Source organism: Monodelphis domestica, chromosome 1 (assembly GCF_027887165.1).
Source record: "Monodelphis domestica isolate mMonDom1 chromosome 1, mMonDom1.pri, whole genome shotgun sequence".
Lineage (NCBI taxonomy): Eukaryota > Metazoa > Chordata > Mammalia > Didelphimorphia > Didelphidae > Monodelphis > Monodelphis domestica.
This window is the reverse complement of record NC_077227.1, coordinates 121563209-121587294: the sequence shown is the minus strand read 5'-3', so window position 1 is coordinate 121587294 and position 24086 is coordinate 121563209. Positions and strand designations below refer to the sequence as shown.

The 24086-nt window shown below is 37.0% G+C and overlaps 1 protein-coding gene across 3 annotated transcripts in view; it reads left to right on the top strand.

Annotated features, from left to right (window-relative positions):
• IL16 (interleukin 16) overlaps positions 1 to 24086 on the top strand; it is a 167520-nt gene that overhangs the window by 121908 nt on the left and 21526 nt on the right. For all 3 annotated transcript variants that reach the window (XM_001367414.5, XM_007479269.3, XM_056805949.1), the window contains 8 exons: positions 1533 to 1606; positions 2770 to 2986; positions 4109 to 4226; positions 6007 to 6139; positions 8904 to 8991; positions 12196 to 12677; positions 18097 to 18253; positions 21080 to 22172. In XM_001367414.5, the coding sequence (XP_001367451.3) occupies positions 1533 to 1606; positions 2770 to 2986; positions 4109 to 4226; positions 6007 to 6139; positions 8904 to 8991; positions 12196 to 12677; positions 18097 to 18253; positions 21080 to 22172 (2362 nt within the window). The remainder of the gene's footprint in view (positions 1 to 1532; positions 1607 to 2769; positions 2987 to 4108; positions 4227 to 6006; positions 6140 to 8903; positions 8992 to 12195; positions 12678 to 18096; positions 18254 to 21079; positions 22173 to 24086) is intronic.

The following is a 24086-nucleotide window of genomic DNA, read 5'->3' as shown; positions in this document are numbered from 1 at the left end:
ATCATGTTCAATGTATTTGTTGTTAAAGGATCAAGGGAATTGGAGGTGGGAGAAAATAGGACTAGATGACTTCATATTTTAAAGAGTTAACTCTGTAAAGTGAATTAAAAACTTCAATAAGGATTTGTGAGAATTCACATAGTCCTCATCAAGATGTTCTAGGGCTTACTCCCTGCATTTAAATATATTCCATCATATTTAAAAGGAAAAAGTGATTCCATGGATTTTTGTTTCATGTACCATTTTTATTGCAAATGTATGCTATTTCAGTTGTATTATGGGTTGTGTTGGCTTTTGTGGATTGACTTGGGAATCTAACTACTATTTATAAGATTGTTTCCAATGAAAAACATTTGGATTTCCAAATACCCAATTTAAAAAACATAGCCTTTTCATAAGATAAAGCCTAACTTTCTATTTGATTAACCCAACCAATCCCATATCCACATTTTTACAAAAGGTCATAATTTAGAGAATTTTGTGTTGCTTTCAATACAGATTATGGGGTGGCTTTATTCATATAGGTGATTTTATTTTACTTCTCTAGGGGAAAAGTTACACAAATCTGTATCAATTTTGATTTTTAGAACTCCTAGATTAAAAAAAAAAAACTAAACAGTGAGCTAAAATACTTTTCTTTTTCTGTCTCCAGGTGCAGAAAACATAATTTCCTTTATTTTTATCAGAAATAAGATTCAGGCAATGTTCTAGAGTGCTATTGCCCTCATTTTCTATAAGAATTCAATGAGGATGTGATTTGGTTTTTTAGCAGTAGTCTCATTTTTCAATATTCCTCTCTAAAGTAATGATAACAACTCCCTAACATTATTTTGATGTTTTATAGTTTACAAAATGCTTTCTCATCCATGATCTTATTTGTTCCTTACAGTATCCCTGAGAAACTTCAGAGCAGGAATTATCATTGCAATTTTATAAATGAGAAAATTGAATCTCAGATCAATTAAATGAGATAATATTTATAAAGCACAAAGCTAGCACATAATGTAGATGCTTGGTAAATGTATTCTCTTCCCTTTCCCAGCTTTGAGTTAGGGCTAGAACAAAGGTCTTCTGACACATATTAAGTGATTAGGATTATGATGTTGTGTGATGTCATACATTGATTTATTAAAAGGAATTATCCATCTTTTTTTTTTAACTCTTACCTTCTGACTTAGAATCCATACTGGTGTTGGTTCTAAGGCAGAAGAGCAGTATGGGCTAGGCAATGAGGGATTTAAGTGACTTGCCCAGGAACATACAACAAGGAAGTGTTTGAGGCCAGATTTGAACCCAGGAACTTCTGACCCTAAGCCAGGCTCACAATCCACTGAGTCACCCAGCTAGTCCCTTATCCATTTTTTTGATTGGGCTGAATTTGTTTAGTATTCACTTGTTCAGAATACTCTAGTGACTAAGTAAGAATAGATTTTCAGATACAATTCTCCCCTTATATCTTCCTATGCATCTCTTGAATTCTAATGTCATTTGATTAGGTAGTAATTTTCTATAATTTCTCTTTGTCCAACTAGGGGATGAAATTCTGGAACTAAATGGAGAATCAATGGATGGCTTAACACATAATGATGCTTTGCAGAAATTCAAGGTGACCCTATATTATAACATAGCTTCTTTGGAATGTAATAGTATCTAGTTTTTCAGAGAGACATGGAATAAATTATTTACATACACACCGAGTGACAGTAAAATTCCATTCATTTAGCTTTCATTAGTCTTGAATACACAATGATCAAATCAAGAGTTTGGCTAACGATTATTTTTGCCTTATGAGAAGACTTCAGAAAGCTAATGATATTAGCAAGATTGTAGGGTAAATTGCTTAATAACCTAAAAGATTTTCAAGAATTGCAGAAGAATTTGTAAATAAAGAAATCATATACTAAATACAAATCAGTTTACATATTCATTAAAGTAGGTCCTATAAAAATTGTTACTAGGTAACAGTCTAGTTCAAGTTATTCTTCCTACTTGAACTTAAAAATTCAACAAATAGTTTTTGGGTGTTGTGCAAAGTACTGGGTTTACAAAGATGAACCAGATACATTTCTGTCCTTGAAGAAATGTCATTCTTCTAGAGAAGATGATTTGTAAATATAATGCAATGCTAAGCATCATAATAAAAGATGAGAATCAAGTTCTATGGGTAAATAGAAGAGAATAATAGCATTACTTCTTCCTAAGAAGAATTAGAGACTTCGTGGGGGAGATGGTATTTGATATGGACAATTCCACAGTAAGTCTTGAAGGACAGAAAAGATTTCCATAAGTGGTGGTAGGGCCAAATATAGACAACCATTTTTGGAGGTGGGAAAGCAAAGTCTTGTCTTTAGAGAATGAAGTGTAGTTGAAGAGCAGTGGGAAATAAAATTGTATAAATAAGTGTGGAGCCAGATCATGGAGAGCTAGAATATCCTTATTTTATAGTCAATGGGTTACCACTAGAGAGTTCTGAGCAGGAGTCTGCCATGCAGTCATTCATAGGATAGACTGGGGAGGCAGGGGAGACTAGGAATAAGGGGACCAGTTGGGAGATTATTGTAATAGTGAAGAAAAAAGGTAAGCATTTAGACCAATCAGTAACAATAGGAATAGGCAAGAATAATAATTACAAAAGCAATATAATGACATTTCTTGAAATACATATATATGCTTATATCTTACACAATTCAGACTTTTCCTGTCAGGGGAAATCTCTTCTGATTAATTTGAATTCTGCAGTTTTTGAAATATCTGATTTTCTTTTTATAGCAAGCCAAAAGAGGGCTCCTCACTCTCACAGTCAGGACCAGCCTGAGCGCTCCTCATTCAGTGTCCAACTACCTTTCTCCTCAACTGTGCCGCTCACTGAGTTCAAGCACTTGCATCACCAAGGAAAACAGTTCTTTTGGCTTGGAAAACTCTTCTTTCTCAGCCAACACTGCCAAGCCCAATGATAGGATCATAATGGAGGTTTCTCTAAAGAAAGGTATGAATTGCTGGTTTTGGTCTGAGGATCATTATTTTACTTCCTGAATCATTGAATCAGCCACTTTCAGATATGTTTTAATGGTTTAATTGGAGAAAGCACAGTAAAAATAGAAAAACACAAGGTATAGACTGATTTTATTTCATTGTGACTCAGAACTCCCTCTCCCCACTCTCTACACCTTCTCTTTATTTTTATTTTTTTTAAACCCTTACCTTCCGTCTTCAAATAAATAGGTTGTATTGGTTCCAAGGCAGAAGAGTGCTAAGAGCTAGGCAATGGGGGTTAAATGACTTGCCCAGAGTCACACAACTAGTCTGTCTGAGGCCGGATTTGAACCCAGGATCTCCCATCTCCAGTATTGATTCTAAGATGAAAGGAAAAAGTTAAAAAAAAAAGATTCTTGAGTACAGAGACCTTGTCGAATTCATCTTTTAAACTTTCATAAAGCATATCACGGAATTTTGTCTATAGGAAGAGAGATAAGCAATGTTTGTTGATAGAGATACAGATAGAGAGACAGTTTGATCAGATTACATAGAACATTTGTTAAGTGTCTACTATATGCTGGTCACTGTTAAATGAACAAACAATAGAATAAATAAATAACACACTTAGGCTTGCAAATGATGGAAACAAATGGACATTTTTTAGTTCTCAGAATGAGTTTTACTGGATAGTTTACTAAGCAAGTTAACAGAGTAAGTTTACTGGATCTTCATAGTCTGAAAAACATCACTCCTGACAATCCAATTCAGTAGTTCTCAAACATTTTGACTTCAGGACCCCTTTATACTCTTGAAAATTATTAAGAATTCTCCTTTCTACCCCTGAACCAAAGAGCTTTTGTTTATATGAATTATATCTACCTATATTTAGTAGAGTAGAAATTCAAGTCATTATTATTATAAAATCATTTTAACCTTGTGAAACCCTAAAAGAGTTTTGGAGATTCCAAAGGGAACCCAGAAACTCTAAGAACCACTGATCTCATCAAAGACTAGTGTTAGGATTAGAATATAGAATGTGTTATGCCATTACTATTTTTCTTGTATACATTGTACTAAATACAACCCAATATTTGGTTAATCTATTATTAATATCCTACATTTTCCTTTCTAGAGTCTGGAGTTGGCTTAGGTATTGGCCTGTGCAGTATCCCTTACTTCCAGTGTATCTCTGGGATATTTATTCATACTCTTTCCCCAGGATCAGTGGCACACTTAGATGGCCGCCTCAGGTATGATATATTTATTTCTCAAAAGGACAAAGGAGGCAAAAATTTGTGCAATAAGAAAGTAAAATTGTGAAGAATCTTATGGATTTAAGAGAGGATTGTGGTGATATGGGTGGTATCTGAGTTAATTGGATGTTAAAAACTAAAAGACATTTTAAATGTTGAAGGAATAGACTTCAGAGTAATGATTTCTAAATTTTTATTTCATTCTGGATTTGTGGTGATTGGGATAGGAACTAGAGTGAAGTTTATTTTTGTACTATTCATTTTTTAAAGGGTCTTCTAAATAAATGAAATGTCTAGAGAAAATGTAAGAGATCTTTTTCATCTGTAAGGTATAATCTAAGATATCTTAATCTTTTTTTAACTTTGAAAATATTTTTGAAGCATTTACAAAGAGCTGATGTGATAAGCCAGGAATTAACTGGTTACTAAGATTTATTAAATCCTCCTACATCAGTCACTGTGCTAGGCAAGTACAAAGTTCAAATCCATCTTGTCTGTCATTATTTATCAAGCTCTAATTTAGACTACCTTTTAACTGGCTGACTTAGGGACTTAGGGCAAAACCAATTTACTATTTGAGTCAATTTCTTCATGAAAAATGTGGATACCAGTACCTGCTCTGCCTTCCTTATTAGAACTGTGAGAATCAAATCTAAAAGTGCTTTGGAAATTGTAAAATGCTGTAGACATTTAGTTTATCATTGTTATTTGTATGGTTCCCTCACCTGGGCCCATTGGAAAAGATATTCTAGACTTAAAACATTCTGAATATCAATGCCCACTCAAAACCATAACTTCATGAACCCTTGTGATATGCTTGTTTTTATTAGTCAACTAGAATACCTATCACAATGATGGTGAACCTTTTATAGACCAAGTGCCCAAATTGTAACCCTCATGCCACATATGAGCCACCTCCTTACCCCAGACAGGGGAGGGAGGAAGCACTCCCATTGGACTGCTGGGAAGATAGGTTGGTGATGAGAAAAATGTCCTCAAGCATGGTGGAGAGTGAGAGGGGAGCAGCCCCCTCCAGTACACATGCCATAAGTTTGCAAACATGAATCTATCACTTCAAACAAAGCCATTTAATCAGAGAGCATTACAAGAAAAGTGACCAGAAAAAGATCTTCCTATACATTCATAGGGGTACACTCTAAGGGATGGGAGGCCATAATGAAAACAAAGAGTAGAGTTTGGAATTAAAAGGCAAGAGAAGAGATATGGGAATTTCAGAGTTCATGAACATGAAATTGGCTTTTTTGTAGGTGATGGAAAGATCAACATCAAGATTATCTCTGTTGCTGAGGAGTGAAGTCATAGGTTATGTGAAATGAGTAAACTGAAGAACTGTTTACTTGAGCAATACTTCAAGATTTCTTCTGCCAATCTTTCTTCATATCCTCTTAGTCCTCACCCTTTCACATGTTAAAGGGAGGGAAAGGTGTTTCTTTTTTCCATTTTCCTCTTGTCCTGCAATTGTAGTATAATTTATATCCCATACAAAGAAGTTCTGATGAGAGCTTCATTTTATGGGGTGTGTTAAATACTATGCCTGAGGAAATTACTCCTTTTCCCTGTTTTTGTGTTAAATTTCAATAGGAGAAAGGAAGTCCAAGGACTGATTTAATCTCTAGCTACATCAGAAATGAGCCCAATCCTTTCTTGAACAAGTAGCTATAGGCACAATGTAGCCAAGACATGAAAGTCTAAATGTCATTGTGCTTTGAATTATGTCACTGGAATCATGGACCTCTTGCTGATGTTTATCTTGCAGATGTGGTGATGAAATCATAGAAATCAATGAGATCTCAGTTCAAAACATGACACTCAATGAAGTGTATGCCATTCTAAGCCACTGTGATCCCGGAGCAGTACCAGTGATTATCAGTAGGCACCCTGATCCCCAGGTAAAGTCTCAAAGATTTCCACCTTCCTCACTAAGTTCTAATCACCTAGAACCAAACATTGAAGTTAACTTTTACAGAAATGAAAATGTTGCTGGAAATTTTTGTTAAAAGGAAGTTGAACATAAACATTTTTATGTTTACTATTTTAGTATATTATATATAATTATATATTAATAATAATATATTATATTACTGTTAACATAGTAACTAATATCCATAGCAAACAAGAACAGATGACTTGTTGATTAGGCTGATAGGAAGGATCATTACCAGGGAAAGTACAGTTCTATTTCTGGATTACAGATGTTAGTATTGACTGAGCCTGGGTCCCTTCTGTGAAATGCAGTATTCTTAACCATTTTTATGGAATTTGAAACACACTTCAATTCATCCTTAGTGTACCAATGAATAAAGAAAAGAGATTATCTTACTTAAAACAATTAGTGAAGATTAGATATTAAGAGAGTCCAAAAACAAGCCTTTACTCACTACCATGTACCAGCTGCTAAGTGCTGGAGATTTAAAGAAAAGAAAAAAGGAGCTATGCTCAGGGACACAAAACAGAAACAACTCTGTAGAAACAAAATAGAGATGGGATAAATTGGAAATAGTCTTGGAGGAAGGAGGGGAGACACTATCAATAAGTGGAATCTAGAAAGACTTCTTGCAGAGAGTGGGATTTCAACTGAGACTTGAAGAAAGCCATTGAGTTGGTCATCTAGAGATGAGGTAGGACAGAATTCAGGACAATGAAAATAAGCAGAATTGGGAGATACAGTGCCATTTGGGAGAAATAGCTAAGATGTTAGTGTCACTGAATCATATTATATGTGGAGAGAAGTAATGTTTAAGAAGACTGGAAAATTAGGAGGTGGGAAGATTATGGAGGACTTTGAATGCTAAACAGAGAAATTTTACATTTAATCCTGGAGGTAATACAGAACCATAGGAGTTGATTGAATGGTGTGTGTGTGTGTGTGTGTGTGTGTGTGTGTGAGGAGGATAACAGATTTATATTTTATTTTGATGACTGAGTAAAAGATGGACTAGAGTGGGGAAAGATTTGAATCAGTAGACCAACTAAAGATCTATTTCTAAAAGTCCAGATTTGAGGTGATTAGGGCCTGCACCAGAGAAGTGACAGTATCAGAGGAGAAAGAGGACAAGTATATGAGATGTTAGAAAGGTAAAGTGAACAGTATGTGGCAACAGATAAGGATAGCTAGGTGTGTGGACAGAGTATTGGACTTGGAATCAGGAAGATGCATCTGCATGAGTTCAAATTTGGCGTTAGTCTAGTTATGTGACCCTAAGAAATCACTTAGCTCTGTCTCAGTTCCTCATCTATATTTTTCAAAAATTTAATTCAATTTCCCCAAATTACATGTAAAAACAGTTTCAAACATTTTTCAAAGAATATTGAGTCTTCTAAAATCACTGTATTGTAAATTTTAATAATATGGAAATAGGTCTTGATCAACAACACTTGTAAAACCCAGGGAAATTGCTCATTGGCTATGGGAGTGGGGAGAAAGGAGAAAGAACATGAATCATGTAAGCATGAAAAAACTATTCTAAATTGATTAATTAAATAAATAAATAAATTCAAAGCAAAAAAAAAGAATCTTGAATCATCTTCCCCCCCATTGAAATGGTAAGCAATCTCATACAGATTTTACACATACAATCATACAATTTTCCTCAGTATAAAATAAGCTGGAGAAAGAAATGACAAAGTACTCTAGTATCTTTGCCAAAAAAATCCTAAAATGGGGTCACATTGTCAGAAATGACTCAAAGGACTCCACAACTGGTGACATTGAACATGGTGAATGAGAAAAGGAAAGGAGATGAAGATGACACCTAACATAAATAAGGGTAACTGGGAGGTTGGAGATGCCCTGGATGGTAATAGTTAGTAAGAGGGAAGAGTTGGGGAAGAAATATAATAAAGTTTAATGCTGAATATGTCAATTTTAAGATTTTCATAGAATATCCAGTCTCAGATATCCATTGGTTAAGCAGAACCTATTTAATTTGCTAAATATTTGTTTTTTGTTGCCATGATGTTGATTTGTGGTTTTAAAATGTGATTTAGAGGTATTTAAATGCCAGAATACCTGTCATTAAAATAGTATCTTGGGATAGTTTCAGAGAAGAAAAAAAAAACTTGGTCACTAAAAAAGTTGACCAAGTTGTTACCTAGCTTTTTTCCCTGACTTTCTGGAAAGCTCAAAGGATTGATTTGGGGTTTGAAGGAAAGGTGAGATTAAGGGGAGAGATTCTAGGCAAAAGAGCATGAGAGAAGACAAGGATACATATGATATGTTTCAGACACAGATCAACATGATAAGAACAGAGGGTTCACATAGGGAAAATAACGGGAAATAAAATTAGGGCCAGATTGTGGGCTTTGAATGTCAGGCTTAAGAATTTGTAATTTATCCTATAGACAAGAGGAAGTGATTGAAGGTTTTAAAGGAGTGTGTATCTGTGTGTGTGTGTGTGTGTGTGTGTGTGTGTGTCTGTGTGTCTGTGTGTGTGTGTGTCTGTGTAGGTAAGCTGATATAAAAGAAACAGTACTTTACAAAAAGATTAATCTATCAGCAGTCATTAATCTGCCAAGATGAATGGATGGGAAAGAGGGAACAGGCAGTAAGAAAATGTTGCTACAATCCTGACTTGGCATGAGGTGACGATTGGGTTCTCAGCTCTTTAGTAGATCCCAAAGCAAGTTCACAAAGTGAATTGATTTTTTTTCTAGGTGTCTGAACAACAACTAAAAGAAGCTGTGGCTCAGGCTGTAGAGAACAGCAAATTTGGAAAAGAAAGGCATCAATGGAGTTTGGAAGGTAAGAGAAAGAATGAAGCTGAGGAAATCCTGGCCCTCAAAATGTCCTTTGGGTATGCTATGAGACTGTTGGTTACAGAGTACTACAAATGCCTGTGATAAAACCTGTTATGTAAGGATCTACAGAGTGCCATTTAAAACTTTAATGCTTTAAGAGCTTAAAATTTCCCTCAGACTTTTAAGACACACTGTAGACTTATTCTCTCCTTTCTACTGCCATTTTGATTCAAGTTGTCATTAATTTTTAATTTTTATATTGAATTATTTATTTATCATTATATAACTTCCATTTTACTTTTTTTCTATTAAAGAGTATTTCTTTTCTTTTCTTCCTACTTCTCCACATTTAAACCCCTGCCTCCAACAGGAAAACAAAGGAAAAGAACAACGAAACCCTCATAGCAAATATTTGTAATTAAGCAAAACATATTTTCTCTTTGGCCACATCCTGCATCCCAAATCTTATCCCTTTTCTGCTAACAGAAAGGAGAGAGGATCATGCTTTATCATTAGTGTTCTGGAATCATGATTGATCAGTTCATTGATCAGAATTCTTTTCAAAGTTTGTTTTTACAATGTTCTTATTATAGTCTCATTAACTTCTTTCTTAGACTAGTCCTATAACTGTTGAATTGACTTGTGCAATTCACTCTATATGCCTGAAGTGTTTGGGTGATGTAGAGCTAGTTGGGTAGTATAGTGGGTTAAAGTACTGAACTTGGAATGAGGGAAAACCTTAGTTTGAATCCTGCCTGAGTCACTCATTAGTGTGATCATAGGCAAACTGTGCCTCAGTTTTTCAACTTGTAAAAGTGAAGGGTTTAGATTCATGGCCTCCGAGATCCTTTCCAATTTTAAATTTATGATGTTAGATGCTAGGCACAGATCTCATTATGTCAGTTCCCTGCTCAAAAGATTCCTCATTTCCTGTTAAACAAAGTTCAAATTCCTTGGCACGGAAGACTTCCATGATCTCACTCCAACTTAACTTTCCAGTCTTTCCTCAACTATTAGCTTGTGCTCTAGACACACTTGAGAATTTATCATTCTGGACACACCATCCCCCAATGCACATAATTAGTGCTTAATAAACATTTGTTGACTTCAGTTGAATGTTTTTAAATGATTAGGTTAGAGTCTTAATTGGATAACAACCACCATAATAGCTAGGACTGGGAAGACTAAAGAGGCAAAAATTCAAGCTGACTATGAACTTCAACTGGTGAGATGAGAATGCTAGCTAAATGGCCAGAACAATTATAATATACTTATGTGACTGGCTGGCAGCTTGCCAGTGGGATCATGGAAGGTCTTGGACCAGAGGAATAACACAATAAGAAGTAGGCATTGTTCAAAGGCACAGCATAATATCTATCTGTCTTTCCCTTTCTTTCATCATCTTCTTATCTCATAGTTTGGTATAGTGAAAACATTGGCTGAGAGTCAGGAAAAAAAAAAAAAAGCTCTGTCATCAACTTTGGCACCAGCTGCATGAACTTCAACTTAATCCTTCATTCCCTTCTGGTTTTAATTATTACAACTATAAATTCAAGGAGCTCGACTGCTCAATCTCTAAGGTCATTTATAGTGCTAGTATCCTGTGATTTACAACAAATATCCACCCCAATTTTCCAGCCACTGAGAAGGATGAAAACTCTGTTCCTTGACAGTGAATTTATGGGGGAAAATATATCACTTCTGAATGATTTATTCTTGTGGAAGATATTCTCTCTGTCTCTCTGTCTCCCCCCCACCCCCTTCATCTCCATCTATCTGTATCTATATCTCTCTATTACATTAATGCACATATTCCACTGATCATAGCCCCACTTTTTATGACAGATTTCAGTATCCTTAATATTAAGTCCATAGTCTTAAAAATGACTATTGCAAAAATCAGTTATGACAGAATAAGCACTACTTTGGGGACCAGGGCCATTTTTTTTTGTATCAGAATTTCCAGTTGGCTATTTGAATAGAAGTAGCAATAAAATGGAAACTGGCTTATCTACATGAGAAAGTAAATCTACTATACAGGTAGAATTTTACAAGCTGCACTGTTTGCATTGCCTCAAAGGGTCAGAAGGATCAATGCAGCAGGGAAGCACATACATTTAATAAATAGATCTAGTCCTTTCTAGGTGTTATCAGAAAATAGATTTCCATACTTGGAGTCAGGAAGACCTGAGTTCAAATCCAGCCTCATATGTTTATTATCTTTGTGACCCTGGGCAAGTCTCTTCTTGCCCTCTGTCAGGCTCAGTTTCCTTATCTGTAAAATGGAGATAATAACATCTATCTTCCAGAGTTGAAATAATATTTGTAAAATGCCTTGCAAATCTATATAAATGCTACTATTTTTATTGCTGGTACTGAGAAATATATGAACTGTCTAGGTCTAGAAGGAAAGTAGAATTCATTAGAGAGAAGGTTTACTTTTGATATACCCTGAAGATGGAATAATAGTTTGTATTTGTTTTGAGGGCATTAAGGTTTGTGAAATAGGTTACATGTATTATCTCATTTTATCCTTTCACGACTTTGTGAGTTGGATTCTATTATTATTCCCATTTTTTAGATGAGGAAACTGTGGCTGAGAAAAAGTAAAGTAACTAGTGCAGCATCACACAGTGTTAAGTGTTGAAAACAGGGAAGCAAAGAACTTTTCTGGTCAAAGCCATAGGTTGAACCTATGATTCATTTTCTTTTGTTGGTCAGGTAAAATAAAATACATTCCATATTTGATTTCTTGTTAAACCAAAGTGTTAACCTCTTGAAGCAGAAACTGAGGGCCCTTTTAGGGAGAAATAGGAGCAAAATTATGATGATAACAGGGGAAACTCTGGATAAGGCCAAGAACCAAAAAGCTTTTATGAGACACATCCCTATTTCTATTTCTTTCATCTCTGACCAAGATAATACCCAGGTCCATGATGCCACAGTCTAGGACATTAATGATACATGGGCTAACTATATATTCCTTGGCATCTGAGATCACAGGCTTTACATTATAAAGTATATGTAGAATTCTTGTCCTGCCAGAATCTCATAAGGTCCTTGAAGGCAGACTGTTTAATCAAATATTTCTGCTGTATTCCTGTGATGACTACTAACAATTCTGGGATCATTATACATAATGTTGACTTAAATTATTCTATTCTAAGCAAATCTTAGTTAAGAAGTTTTGACTGTTTTCCAATTTCAGGTATTAAACGACTAGAAAGTAGCTGGCATGGCAGACCCACGTATGAAAAGGAGGGCGAGAAGAGTTATTTTCCTTTCCACCGAAGATCACAGAAAGTCATGATCCGATCTAGTAGTGATAGCAGTTACACCCCTGCATCATCTGTTGGAAACAGCACCAACAGCAGCCCACAGCAACCCTCAGACTCTGAGACAAGAGTTGCTGGAATGAATGTCCCAATGATCCAAGAGACTGGTTTGTCTCTTTTAACATCAAGAACCAGTCCAGAGAACCAAACTCCAGTGGGGACTGAAGATTGCCACCCACCCTTGAAAGTCAAGAAATCCTTTGAGATTCTGGTTAGAAAGCCCACATCTTCCAAGCCCAAACCTCCACCCAGAAAATACTTTAAGACAGATGCAACCACTAATGAGCAGCCTCAGAGCCTTGATGGGAAAGAGATTTCAGTATCAGTTGAACAAACGCCTCCAGCTAAGGACCAAGTAAGATATTCTTGTGCTGATGTGCCCTAAATGTTTATCAAAAGTAAATTACTGATGTTCTGCAATTCCATCATATCTCTTAATTAGAGTGATATAGCAAGAATTTCAACTTCTCTACCAGAGTTTCTCTTTGAATAAAATGAGAAATGAATTTCTAATTCCAAACCTAGTTTAAATTTAAAAGGGAATGTTTGGAAATTAGTGGATCTAGCAAGTAAAAGTACAATTTTTCTGAAAGTCCCTAAGATGCTACAATTGTAAGAGAACTTTGATATTATTTCCTTTATGTCCAGAGAGTATGAGTACATCTAAAGAAGACTTTGCAGTAATTTCCATGATAGTTTGAATCATCCACATGCAAATGAAATGCATAAATATCATTTAATATCTTCCCGCCATTTATAGTATAATCCAAAAGGTACTAGAATAGCAGGAAGCCTGGGTTCTAACCTCATATCTGATGACCCTTGGTGACCTTTTTTAGGTCTCAAATTTTACATCTGTATAATGAAATAACTGGGATGACAGACTTTTAGGATACTGTTCTGAAAATGCTCCAAAAGAAATTAATCAAATCTGCAATAACTTCATATCTCTGGCTATGTCTGCTCTAAAAATATCTGCCAATGGAAATGATGGAAATTTTATGATAAAGATAAAAACTCTTTTTTTTTCTGAATAGTTTGAAGTTTTTCTGCCTGCACCTGAATGTATCCTGTCCTCTATGTAGGACTTTGAAAGCATCCTAAACAATTCCTCCAAATTCATTCTAGGCTTTGGGATTTTATAGTTAGGTTAGAAATAATATCAAAAGTAGGACTGATTTGGGTCTAAATATTGGGGGTGGAGGTCCTAATGAACTCTTGGTGAGTAAATTTGTTTCCCAAAGTAGAATGATATCTGTTCTGTGATTATAGACTTCAAGAATTTTGAGACATTGAAAGGTTGTTAAATGTCTAGACCGATGGGCCAGTCTAGGTTAGAGGTCTCCTCGACTTCAAGTTGGTTTTTCTAGCTTCTTTTCCATTTTATCTCTCATAGTATGACCTGAAAGTACTGAGTATTAACTATATGCTTAAGGGTAAATAGGACACATCTATTTCTAAATAGTGGTAGTAATTCCATGTTTTTAAAAATTCAAGCACATGTGAAGAACATGCATACTTTCTTGAGGCAGAATGAAAGCAGCATCAACCCAGAGTGAACACTCAATTAAATTCAGGAATGATTCTTAAGCCAAGGACAGGCTAGACTAGTGTAGTGAAGTTTGGCCTTATGGTTGATTGGGTAGGTGGCTTACTCCCTCATTATAGATTAGGATAGGAAAAGGTGCTTTCAATAGTGTGAAGAATCTATCCCTAGGAAAGTAGGTTGAGACCTTCTTTGAAACTTATTCTCTTGGAGAGTTGCCTACACCATGGGTGGAATAAATAATAAATAAGTGTTCAGGCATACACAGTCAGTATGGGTCTGTAGCAGGACTCAAAGAGATCAATCTTGCTTTGAAGCTGGCTCTATCCATTATACTATCCTATCTCTACTTGAGTTATAATAACAATGAAGGATGTTCAAAAGGACACTTAAGATCATAGGATCACAGTCCTCGAGCTAGAAAAGATTTCAGAGGCCATCTAGTCAAACCCCCTCATTTTATAGATGGGGAAACTGAGACCTGCATCCTCTGCCTCCAGAGCCAGCTCTTAAGTGAAAAGACACTGCTGTTCAGGATGTCTTCCTTTTGATATGTTAAGGGTGAAAGTGTCGTAGGAGACATTCAGCTGTGGGAGGCTGGTGGAGAAGTTATTTTCAGAAGGGGAATCTTGCATTGTTTTCAGGCAAAAAAGTATACCAGGGTAAGCCTGAGTTGAAAAAGTGACCTTTGAAAAATGTCTCTGTGGTCAAGAAGTCCAGCACTCAAGAAACATTAGCATAAGCCACAAGCAAATGTGTTCATAGAACTGTGGCTCTAATCTTAAGACTATGCCAACTGTATTTATTTCCAATTCACAAGGAAGGGACCAGCTCCTTGTTCTTTACTACCCAGGTCATCCATGCTTCTCAGGTCCATTATATGCCTTAAAGAAAAAATGATGTCATCATTCTGTGTTCATGTCGCTTCTCCTTATGGGATTATTATCCTTGAGGATAGGGACTGTTTTATTTTTCCTACTCTGGCATTCAGTAGACACTTAGAAATCGCTAAATGAGGGATTATTGTTCACTTAGATGGATGGGAGCATGTTGAGTTTTTTTACTCTCTTTTCTCCTAGTGCCTAATCAATTTATACTTTTATAGACTTCTTTTATCTCTCACTCTTTAAATGAATGATTTTCCTTTTGTTACCCATTGGTGAGACCTTTATCCAGCCATGCTCCAGTCTGTCATAGAGTGGTAGGTGGAACAACTTGAATATGGGATTTCAGTATATTTTATTTGGTCCAACATCCAAATTCTCTTCCTGACTGTAGGCCATGTATAATGGATAGAGTGCTAATGCAGGAGTGAGGAAGACTCATTTTCCTGAGTTTAAATCTAGCCCCAGACACTTCCTATCTGTGTGACCCTAAATAAGTCACTTAACTCTGATTGCCTCCATTTCCTCATCTGTAAAAGGAGAAAGAAATGGCAAAATACTCCAGTATCTTTGCCAAGAAAACCCCAAATAATCACAAAAAAGTTGGACATGACTAAAAGTGAATGAACAACAATTAAAGGTCTTTTGGAAGTCTTTTAAAATAATATATGGATCCTTAGGTTCACAGGATGAGACTTAGAGCTAAAAGGGACCTACCTCATAGGTCATTTAGCTTTACCCCCTCATTTTACAGATGAGGAGACTGAGGCCTAGAGAAGTTAGGTGACTGGCTGACCTGAGGTCACATAGAAAGTAAGAGATAGATATAGGATTTGAACCCTTTAGTGTTTTGGAATATGGGGGGGGGGGTATTTAGAAAAAAGAAACAAACAGCTGTTTGCAGTATTGTGAGAGGCTGAAATTTTGAAGAGGAAGAGGAACTCAGGTTGTTAAAGAGGAAGCCTGGTTCCTCAAAGAGCAGGATGTGGTTGCTTTTGTACTTAGCTAATGAGTTGCTGTAGTTCTTTTTTTTTTAATAAATGCTATTTGTTTTTGTGACTAAAGGCCTGAGAGAGCTCTGGGCCAAACTTTGAGATTCTGAGCAGCCAACCTGTAAAGCCACCGGTCAGGAAATCTAGTCCAAGGAGGTACTAGCATTTACTCTAGGAGGACCTTAAGACAACCTTTTTGGTGATCCTGGAGATAGAACAGGAAGTGAAGGAGCTAGACTAGCCGATGAAGTAGAACTACAAGTGAAAGTTCTTGAGTAAGGAAGAATTCATGCTGCTGGTGGGCACCATTTTACTAATAACATCTCAGTAGGAAAAAAAAATATGGCTCCCACTTATGGAGATGGGAGCAATGCTCTGCTTCCAAAACAAAGAAAGCTGCCCTGAGATAAATTAGAAACTAATTAAAGTGAGTTCAGGAGGTTGAATAAGGTTCCCCAAGAGTCTGTGAAGAAAGTGAAGTGGATGGAAGATGTATTGGGTATGAGTTAATGGAGGTGGGATCAGTAAGCTTCCTTAGTAATCCTTTTACTCTAATAGATTTGCTCTGATACATGAGCATGACAAATACTTGTTTGATTATGGAAGAACCTATTTCCAGAATGCCTGGTTTAGACTACAGATGTAGTACAGAGAGAGTTGGCGTGTTGGCCAATAAAGTGGATTTTTTCAAAGTCATAGCACATGTCTTTGAGTACATTGCATAATTATGTTTCTTAAAATTTGAGATTAAATTTAATATTCTCTGAAGATTAGATGTTGTGTAGCATAGTTGTGAGCAGCTTAGAGCCAGATCTGATGATGAGAGATCTGGGTTCAAATATGACTTCAGACACTTCCCAGCTGTGTGGCACTAGGCAACTCACTTAACCATTACTGCCTTCTCCTTACCTCTCTTCTACCTTAGAACCAACACATAGTATTGATTCTAAGATGGAAGGTGAGGGCTATTTTAAAAAGTGGCATAGTTTTAGTTCCTTCATGTTCTATGGAACTGTATCTGGCAATCATATCATCATAGAATGAGAGCTAGAAGTGAACTTTGAGCTCATCTAGTCTTATGGTCATTAGATTTAAAAGGGACCTTGTTGTTGTTTTGAGTCATATCTGACTCTTCATGACCCCATGTAAAGTTTTCTTGGCAAAGATACTGGAGTTGCTTGCCATTTCTTTCTTTAGCTCCTTTTAAAGATGGGGAAACTGAGGCAAATAGCATGAAGTGTTTTGCTCAAGGTCACATAGCTAATAAATGTCTGAGAAGATTTGCATATAGGTTTTCTTAGCCCAAAATCTTTATCCTATCCACTATAGCATCTTGCTTCTTTCTATCATGTGGATGTTTACTATCTGTCTAGTTATTTACTTTGAGGAGATTTAAATTCTAAGGCCATGTAAAAATCTTAGTTTACCTCATAGGAGAAACTATCTTTGTCTTCATGGCCTTGTCATCTTGAAGAAAACAAAAAAAAACATGCAACAATTTAAATTTTTAATGAGTAGAACATAAAGGAAAGAGCAGTTTTGAATAGTATTTAATCTGAAAAATGTGAGAGAGTTATTTTAATGATGCTTTTCTCATATGGTAATCTGTTCTAAGCATGCACAGATGAGAAACAAAATTCAATACAAGGCGGAAAGATACCAACTTAAGTGCTTCCTTTGAAGAGCAGAGCAGGTGACAAGAGGAGGTCCAGGAAACATGCTACTTCCTTAGCTGCTAGGCCTTGGGGACCATCAATAAGACAGAAATCATGCCCCATTGTCTGAGTAATAATCCTCTTGACCTCTTTTTTGGAACCCAAGAAAACAGTTTTTAGGCTTTCCTCCTCAAGTCTACCCCTCCAAAGTGTAGTATTTCCTCCCCTCCCCTCCCCAATTCTGTATCTAAGGTACTGTGGAATCCTTTTCTTTGGCTTTTGATGCAGTATAAGCTTTGCATCTAATTTGATTTTGTGACAAACCAGCTTTTCACAAACAAACTGGTTAGAAAGATATGATGCTGTCTGCATTGAAAATCTTTTTAAAGCAACAGGAAATCAATGCCCCAGGGCTTGTTGGTTCAGTGACTGTAACCCATTTTAGCCCAGCACAAGTGCATAGGAAGAGATGTCATTAAACTCTTTTTCACCATGCCCCTCTCTTCCCTGCCAAGCAATAGAATTGGATCACTGTGAGACTGTTAAATAATTTTTTACCTAAAACAATAGGCTGAGCATTACTTAACATTTATGCTGAGAGTAAAATCAAAAGCACAGAGATGGCCTGTACCCATAGCAATTCTTACCATTTATAGCATGGCGTTTTGACAGGCTGTATTTCCTGTTTACACCACAGGAAGTGGGAAACCTGCAGCTACGGGGAAAGAAAACTGTTATAACCCTGAGTGCAGTCTCATCTTGTTCAGAATCAAGAGCTCTGGTTCAGGCAGAAGGTGCTGAAGCTCCTACCTCAACTGCAGCAGAATCAGAGCAAGACAATGTATCCAGGACAGGTATGTTTGGATTTTAAATGGGTTTACATACTTTTGAGTGTACCACATCTGTCTGAGGAATAGGTATGTTTGCAAGTTGTGAAAATGAACTGGAAAAGTTTGATTATAAAACTTGAGTGGCAGCCAAATAGTCATTATATGTGTATTATCCTCTCAAAAATATGCCACAGGGCAGAATTTGAACCCGTCTTACTAACTAAATACCATCTCTCTCTACTATACTGCCTCTCCTTTTAAACATTAGCAGATGAATACTCTTTCTTTCTTTTTTCTTTCTTTTATTTGTCCTTTCTTCTTCCCTCCCCCTCTTCCTCTTCTCCTCCTCCTCCTCCTTTTTCTCTTTCTCCTCCTTTTTCTCTCCTTCCTTCTCCTTTTCTTCTTCCTCCTCCTCTTCCTCCTTCCCTTCTTCCTCTTTCTCCTCCTCCTCTCTCCTCTGCCTTCTTTCTCATGATTTCAACTGTATGGAGAGCTCTTAGTATGGAAACTCCCTCCATTAACACAGATCAGCAACTCATCTATAATTTATACTTTTGAAGAGTTGCTTTAGATCACTGGGTAGTCAAATAACTTGCTCATAGTCACACAGCCAGGATGTGTTCAAGAGCAATAATTTGAATCTACATTTTTCTGGCTCCAGGTGAGCCACTCTGTCCACAATTCTGTACTGCCTCTCAGTTAACAGTGATAGTGTGAGAAATAACACTGAGAAAAACTATGCAGATTATTCTAATACAAGAATGATGTACTTACTAGCTTGATTTCATTTCCTGTGCAATTATTCAATGACACTCAAAGAGACATCAGCATGGCGCCCTTATATCAGTTCTTTATAGTTTTATAACTAAAGGAAAAGAGATTTGAGAAGACTGCTGCATATAGAGTAGGTTCAAAGGTAATAATATTGTAAACTATGGGAAGAGGCATTTAAAAATAAGAGTCGTTAAATTCACAGGCCCCTCATTATTCCGCAGAATGAGATCATGGTGTTATAAGATGTAAAACAATCTATTTAGAAAGCCCTAAGTCTATGATATCTAGAAAGTATTCTGTGAATGGATGTGACTGGATGTTGTAGCTACAGATGCCTCACTACAAGTTAGTTATCTAGTGATGGAGAATATTTTGGATTAAAAGGAGACTTAAAGAAAGGTATTTGTGAAATGCTCAGAGATCAAAAAATATCTTCAATAAGAATTAGGAATTCCACCAAAAGAGTTTCTGATTTTGAGTTCAAATTCATCCCTAGACACTAGTTGTGTGAACCTTCATGGTTCAGCCTTACTTTCCTCATCTGTAAAGTGGAGATAATAATTTGCTTTACCTGAGAGAAATATCATGAGACTCAAATAGGATACTATGTACAAAGTGCTTTAAAAACTGTGAAGTGCTATATAAATGTGAATTAATTCATGAAGAGAATACAGTGGAATTTGTCAAAGAGGAATATGTACCTTTTTTTTTAAACCCTTACCTTCTGCCTTGTTACAACTCTAAAATAGAAGGGCAAGGACTAGGCAATCTGGGTTAAGTGACTTGACTTGCCCAGGGTTACGCTACTAGGAAATGTCTGAGGCCAAATTTGAACCCATGTCCTTCTGACTCTAGGCCTGGGGCTCTACCCACAGTGCTGCCTAGCTGCCCCAGGCTTTTAAGATAATTATAAATATACAAACATATTCACCCAACATATGGGAGGTGTAATTCCCCTTCCTTCTTGTACCACTTCAGTCTCTGAGGAGGTTAAAGAGATAACATTCATAACTTCATTTGATTTCCCAAGAATACAATTCCAGTACAAAGTCCAACATTTCCCTTAGGGTCAATTTCTGGGCACCTCACATTTTACAAATGGGGCAGCTGACCCTTCAGAGAAGTGGAATGGTTATCTCAGCATCCCACAAATAGTCAGTAGCAAGACTGCAACTAAAACTAGGGACTTTTCATTCCAAATTTCATGGTCTTTTTGTAACATCATTTGTTTTTTGTTTTTAAGACCTTACTTTCTGTCTTAGTTACCATTCTATTCTTCTAATTCTGTTATCTCAGGAACTAGTTAAAGTTAGCTTGCTTGAAGTCACAGAGTTGTCTCTGACTTTTAGTTAATAATGAAGTCATTTGAACCCATTATTTATTAAAAATCGAATTAAAAGCTAAATGTCAAAAGGAAATGTTCGATGTTTAAAATTTAAAGGGATATAATATAATTTAATTTTTGAATTACTTCACTGGAAGCCAGTGGAGTGTTGGCAAAAGAATATTTAACTTGAAGTAGGGAGATCTAGAATTATTTATGGCTTTCTAACTAATTGTCTATAAGACCTTGGGCCACTCTGATCCTCAGATTCCTTATCTATTAAGCCAAAAGATTAATTTCATTGATCTCTAAGGTTCCTTCTACCCCTGAAGTATTTTTGATTCTATGTAATTAATGACTATATTTTCTAAATTCAAATCCCCATTTAGATACTTACTAGCTGTGTGTCTCTATGCAAATGACTTGTTTGTCTCCGTTTCCTCATGTGTTAAATAGGAATAATAATAGCACCTGAAGTGTTGCTATGAGGGTTAAGTGAAATAACACTTGTCAAGTGCTTAGCACAGTGCTGTATATGAGAGACATTTAATAAATGTTCACTTCCCATTCTCTCTCCCTTTCACCTTAGTGGATTCAGGTCTGTCTGGTTGGGCATTAGATGACAATGACCTAACCACCAGTATCACCCTCCCATATCTCAGACAGGATCAGGAGTCCCCATTTTCAGCTCATACCTTTCCATTAAATTTTCATGTTAAAATGGAAATGTTCTCTTTTTCTTTATTGCTTAGGTAATACCATCTCACTAGTGAAACATCCTTTACTTAGAAGACAAGCCCGTGTAGATTACAGCTTTGAAACTACTGTGGAAGACCCTTGGGTCCGAATTTCAGATTGCATCAAAAATTTATTTAGCCCCACCATGAGTGAAGACCACGGTCACTTAGACCTCAGATCTAATGTCAATTCCAGTGAAGAAAACCATAAATGTAGTCTCTCGGAGGGGGTGTTACAGAAGCTTGAAAATGCAGGTGATATTTCCAAAGGGTACAAAGCTGAAGAAAATGGCACTGTGAAGAAAGGTCCTCCAGTAGCCCCCAAACCAGCCTGGTTTCGTCAGAGCTTGAAAGGACTAAGGAATCGATCTGGAACCACAGACCCCAAAATGCTACCAGATCAAAGCACTCCCACCCAAGCCAGTCCCACTTCGAGGGAGCGTTCTGTGTTCTCAGGAAGAGTTTCATCAATCAAACAAAGGATCAGTTCTTTTGAGACATTCAGTACTTCTCATCCCCCAGAGAAAGGAAACCAGAGACTGGTTCCCAAACTCTCCCTTGCAGAGAGAGAAAAATCTTGTAAACAAGATGGAGGATTCACCTCTGGTGTCTTCCCTCAAAGTACCCATGGTATTACTGAGCAGCAGGCTTCTGCAAAGACTCCTCTGCCCCTGGAATCACCTGCTATTTCTGTTCCCAAGGACTCAAACTTGTCTGATTCACCCCCACCAGCACGTCCATCTAGCCCTCAGGAAAGCCACCACACTGACAGTGACCTCTTGAGTCTGCTCCAGGCACAGATCACTGAGTCTCAGTGCCTTCTTGTGAATAACGCTCCAATCCAGAGAGCTCGGAGCTTCCCCTTGACCACACATCAGGCTTGTGAGATGAAGGCAGCAGAGGAGAAATCTAGTAAGCTCTACTCTATCAGCAGCCAAGTGTCATCAGCCTTAATGAAATCTTTCCTTTGCCTTCCTCCATCTCCAGTCTCCTGTGGTCACAGTCCATGGAGCCCTCAGGAAAGGTCGTCTCCAACGCCTGTGGAAGACATGAGGACTATCAGTTCTTCAAATGAAAATTCTTCTATGGACATGGGGTTCTCACTGAAGTAAGCCATTTGGAGTGCATGTTTCCTGCCTATGAATAGGTTATGAGCCGAGGTTCCTCCACTGCAGAGCATATATCCTAGTGAATCTGTCCAATCCTGGTTCTATCTAGAGGGTAGTTTATCCCCATCTAGAAGAGATTATGAGTCTAGACTTTGAACAGGCTTGGTGATGAAATGAAATCTTAGAGAACTTCTTGGAACTTCTTACACTCTGGGGAAAATAGTGAAAAGGGTTCTGGGAGAATTCCCTTAGCAGCCACTCTTTATTAGAAGAGCCTTGACCAGACTCTCTCTCCTGGTTTAAGACCTTTACCCAACAGTTGGGTGTTACCTGAGTTTGCTTTATAGGATTATAGACAGATCTGCAAGGGGCATTACCAACAGTCTTCTTTTATAAATAAGGAAACTGAGGCCCAGGTAGGTAATAAAATTTGTTGAAGGTTATATGGGTAATTAAGTAGTAGAGGTAAAATTTAGAATTTCTGACTACAAAAAAAAAAATGCTTTTTCCATTTATTGACCCCTTGCCCCCTCCATGTTCTGAAGCATTTTTTCAGACACTGAGGGGTTTGTGGCAACTACTGCATATAGAGGGTGGATTGTGTCCAAAGAACATTGTCTAGGATGATTCTGTTGGGGTATGCTTGAATTCAGCTCACATGGTAGAAGGTATTTTTATTCTACTATAAACAACCTCAGCTATTCTGCTCCTTTTAAGCTATACAAAATTTGAATGTCCACGTGCTTTAGGAAGGCTGATGTTGTGATGCAAAATTCTGGAAGAAGTAGGTCGTCATTTTGGGAAAGTTCTCACCATATTTGCTCACCCGTTTCCCTTCAGTCGTTGTCATTGGCTATTGTTGCTATTTTGAGGTAGGTGGAAGTCCCTAGTGAGAATCAAGCATCTTTGTAAGGAGGTCTTCATGGTGGCAATCCAGTTCCATCCCAGTTACCTTGCTGTTTTTTTTTTTCAAATCCAACCTCAGACATTTATTAGCTATGTGACCTTGGGCAACTGACTTCTTAATATTTATTCTTCTCAGTTTCTTAATTTGCAAAATGAGAATAACAATAACATCTACTTCCCAGGGTTATATGAAGATAAAATGAGAAAAAACTTATAAAGCACCTTGAAAACATTAAACTACTGTATAAATACCTACTAATAGTAATAGTGTTTTCTATAGTAGTATGAATTAATTCCAGTGGTTGGCACATTGGCGTCCTTTTCTATGATTTTTGGAGACTAGATGGAGGAAAATGGTCAGGTAGGGATGTTCCTTTGTCCTCTTGCTGCAGCATAGGAGAAATATGGTTTGTGTATTTCAATGCCTGTGAATTATAGGCACGTATCAAATGCTTGTTCCCCTTTCCTTCCCTTCTCTCTCCATGGGTAGAGGAATGAGCCCGAGTCAACTCCAACTTGTGAGTACCTAAGAAGTGATGCTATGCAGAACAACCTTATATTCTTATTTAGAAAAAAAAAAAGGGGGGGGGCAGCTGAGTAGCTCAGTGGATTGAGAGCTAGCCCTAGAGACGGGAGGTCCTAGGTTCAAATCTGGCCTCAGATACTTCCTAGCTATGTGACCCTGGGCAAGTCACTTTACCTCCATTGCCTAGCCCTTAGCACTCCTCTGCCTTGGAACTAATACACAGTATTAATTCCAAGATGGAAGGTAAGGGTTTAAAAAAAAACAAACATGAAAAGAGGAAGCAGGGGGTTATACAAATGAAGATGGTATATTTCTAGCTGCTTATTTTTTAGATGTGCTCATAAAAACACTAATATGGACTAAAATATACTTTTCATTTCTCATCAGACTGAAATACTGAACTTACTGATCCCTCTGGAAATGTGCCAACCTTGATCTTTTGTGAAAATGGGCTGTGTAGAAAGTGTTTATTTGTAGATAG